At 59.8% G+C, this 2,973-nt stretch overlaps 1 protein-coding gene across 2 annotated transcripts; it reads right to left on the minus strand.

Moving 5' to 3' along the window:
- Window positions 1–360: 360 nt before the first annotated feature.
- Window positions 361–2,686, minus strand: ADM (adrenomedullin). 2 transcript variants are annotated; one of them, XM_004751966.3, is made up of 4 exons: window positions 2,527–2,686; window positions 1,942–2,060; window positions 1,640–1,789; window positions 361–1,428 (listed from the first exon to the last, which is right to left on the minus strand). In XM_004751966.3, the coding sequence occupies exons 2-4, from the start codon at window positions 2,037–2,039 to the stop codon at window positions 1,113–1,115; spliced, it is 564 nt and encodes a 187-aa protein (XP_004752023.1). In that variant the 5' UTR covers window positions 2,040–2,060; window positions 2,527–2,686; the 3' UTR covers window positions 361–1,112. The 2 variants fall into 2 exon arrangements, with proteins under 2 accessions (XP_004752023.1, XP_004752022.1); XM_004751965.3 differs by having other exon boundaries at window positions 361–1,431; window positions 2,527–2,685.
- Window positions 2,687–2,973: the final 287 nt, after the last annotated feature.

Genomic DNA, 2,973 nt, shown 5'->3' on the forward strand with positions numbered 1-2,973 from the left:
CAACTCTCTGAGGCGCGCTTTTGCGCGGGGTTCCGCAAGCAATTCCGTAAAATCTGGGACTCTGTTGCGCAACCGTACAGTCCAGGCTCGCTTCCCCACTAGGGCGCACACCTACCCCGCCCGGCCAGGCCCAGCCGCCACGCAAGGATGCGACCTTAGGGGCCTCCGCGAAGCACGGACCCGCTCGCAGAACAGGCGCGCTGCGTGCGTCTCAAAAGGAGAGCAGCGCTCGGACAGCTCGGCCCGCGGGGGGACCCTCCAGCTAGCGCGCGCGGAGCCGTGCCACCGTCCCACGCGGGGCGGCGGGAGCCAGAGGCTCCCTGACGCACTGGAACCCTCCCAAGACTCATGAGCCCAAAATTAATCAGCATCGAGACACTTTATTGATTTGCTATTTCGCTTATCACCCATTTCATGTAAATAGATTATACAGAGACATGGTGTTTCCTTCTTCCAAAAGAGGTAATCAGTCTCTCACGCACACCCTCACACATTTCACGCAGCAAACGTTACACCTCGCTGAGACATTCACGTATTAAAATAAGTGGGGAGAGGGGAAATGCAATTGCTTTAAAATGCCCTTAATACAATATATAAGGTACAAAAATATCTCTATATTTGAAGTTACAAAAAAAAAATCTTGACAGCAACGAATTTAAATATTGATAGTTAACCTCTGTATATACAACACACATTGCACTTTTCCTCTCTAGGTTTTGGAAAGTTCAAGTAATAGTGGGGCTTGTGCCCCGATGGGATGACACCCTGTGAGAAATCAGTTTGTGGGAAGGCACGGCAGCGACTCCGACCCCTGTCCCTAGGGGTCTCACAAGCATTTAATTCTCAGTTTTTCCCTTCCGTGAGCCTGGCAGACACTCCCTCGCATTCCTCTGCCCCCACCGGGCACCCGGGGCGGAAGGGGCTCCTGCAAAGCCAGGGCTCGCCGCTGGACCTGGACCGTGCCTCCCGGACTCCTGGTGTCTGCCCGGCTGTCTCAACCCGGTTTCCATCCGCTGAGGGGCTCGACCCTGGAAAGCCCTCCGCCCCGGGCGGGGGGTCGGGGGAAGCCGGCGAGATGCATACGCGCACCAGTTCGCTGCTGCCACAGGCGCTTATATCTTAATGAGGTTGGCGAGCACCTGATGCACCCGGGAGGCCGGAGCCCTGCGCGCCAGTGGCTCTGGGAGCAACGGAGTCCGGCTCGGGCCGGTCACAGGCAGCGAGCGCCGGCGCCGGCGGCCGTACCCCTGGGGGCTAATCTTGCTCCTGGGGGCGACGCCGTCCTTGTCCTTGTCCGTGAACTGGTAGATCTGGTGCGCCAGTTTCTGCACGGTGCATGTGCCGAAACGGCAACCGAAGCTCCGCAGGCCCTGGAAATTGTTCATACTCTGGCGGTAGCGTTTGACTCGGATGCGGGCAGCGTCCGGACTGCTGGGGAAGGGAAGGAAGGTAACATGAGACCCCTATCAAACAGGGCTTTGGCCCCAGCCACCAAGAATCCGAGCCATTCAAGGACCAGAGGGGACTGGAAACTGCTACCGCCGTCTGAACCGCCAGACAGCCCTGACGATCCCCTAGGGCCAGGGTAGTGGAGGAGATCTCCCCGTGCCCACCCAGCTTCAGTGCAGGGCATAGTTACCTGGCCTGGGGGTTGCGAGAGGCGCCCTTCATGTCCTGGGGCCGAATGAGATTCTGGGCAGGCCCGGCCTTCACGTCCGTGAGCCCGGTAACATAGTTGCTGGACACCCGAAGTTCCCTCTTCCCGCGACTGAGAGCCCACTTATTCCACCTAGAAAACACAGACAGACTCGATTCGCATGCATCCAGGCGAGGTCCCGGTCCCGACCGACTCCTATCTACTTCCAACTCCTCGGGGCAAATAGCCAGTTTCCCTCATCTCCCAGGTGCAAGGACTGGAGACGGAGCTATTCTGCGACTCACTTCTTTCGAAACTCTGACGCCACGTCGAGCCGTGCGGTGTCCGCGCCCAAGAAGGCGAGGGAGCCCAGGTACATGAGGGCGACGGGAACCAGCTTCATGCTGGCGGCGATGCGCAGACCCTGGAAGGAGAGACAAGGACGGAGCGTGAGCACCCCACCAGCAGGAGGGCCCGGGCGGGGCACAGAGGGCGGGGGTGGGGGGCGCTGGCCGACTCAGCTTGCGCTCCGCCTGGCTCAGACGCTTATCTCGCCCGGGCGCAGAGAGGCGCCAGCGGCATTTGCACCCGCCAGGCGGGTGACGGGCCCGCAGGGGAGGCCTCTGCTCAGAGCCAGGCTCCCTCCCCAGAGGTTTCCTGCTCGACTTCTGGGAATTTGGGTGACACAGTAGAAAGGACTGGGTCTCTGCAGTTCCAGTGGTGTGCACGGCTGGGCCCAGTGTATGGGACGCAATCCACAGAGGACCTTACAAAATGGGTTGTAACCCTCACCCACTACACTCCTCGTTTCCAGTACTCTATAAAGTCCGTCCTCCCCGCGACCCCCCCGCCCCGCCACACAGCGTATCCGCCCAGCCTGCGGCGCCTACCTGCTGATGGGGTGATCTGCCAAGATCTGGGGAATATAAAGTCTGAGACGTCGCTCTGGCACTGGCAAAACCCTAGCGTCCAAGCTGCGATGAGAAACCAGAGGTGGCAAGGCTCGAGTTGTTCCGCCTAGTGTCACCAAGAAACCACTGAGTGGCCGGCTCTGGTTCCTCGGCTTTATAGGCGCACAGGGGGCGGGGCCTGAGCTGCCCTTGCACCCTCCCATTCTTCGGGCGCGCGCGGGCTTCTGCACTGTAGCGCGCGCATTGCTTGTCCCAAGGTTTGGCGGAGGAGGGGTGGGGGTCCCTCGTGCCAGAAGACTCAGACAGGAGCTCCAAAGGTTGTTGTAGGAACTGTCACAACCCTAACTCCCAGGGCACAAACTTCAGAATATAAACCAGGGCGAAGTAGAGCCGGTACCACCTGTTGGGGTCCTTACTCAGGACCTA

This window comes from Mustela putorius, unplaced genomic scaffold (assembly GCF_011764305.1).
Source record: "Mustela putorius furo isolate JIRA1106 unplaced genomic scaffold, ASM1176430v1.1 tig00003859_pilon_pilon_pilon, whole genome shotgun sequence".
NCBI lineage: Eukaryota > Metazoa > Chordata > Mammalia > Carnivora > Mustelidae > Mustela > Mustela putorius.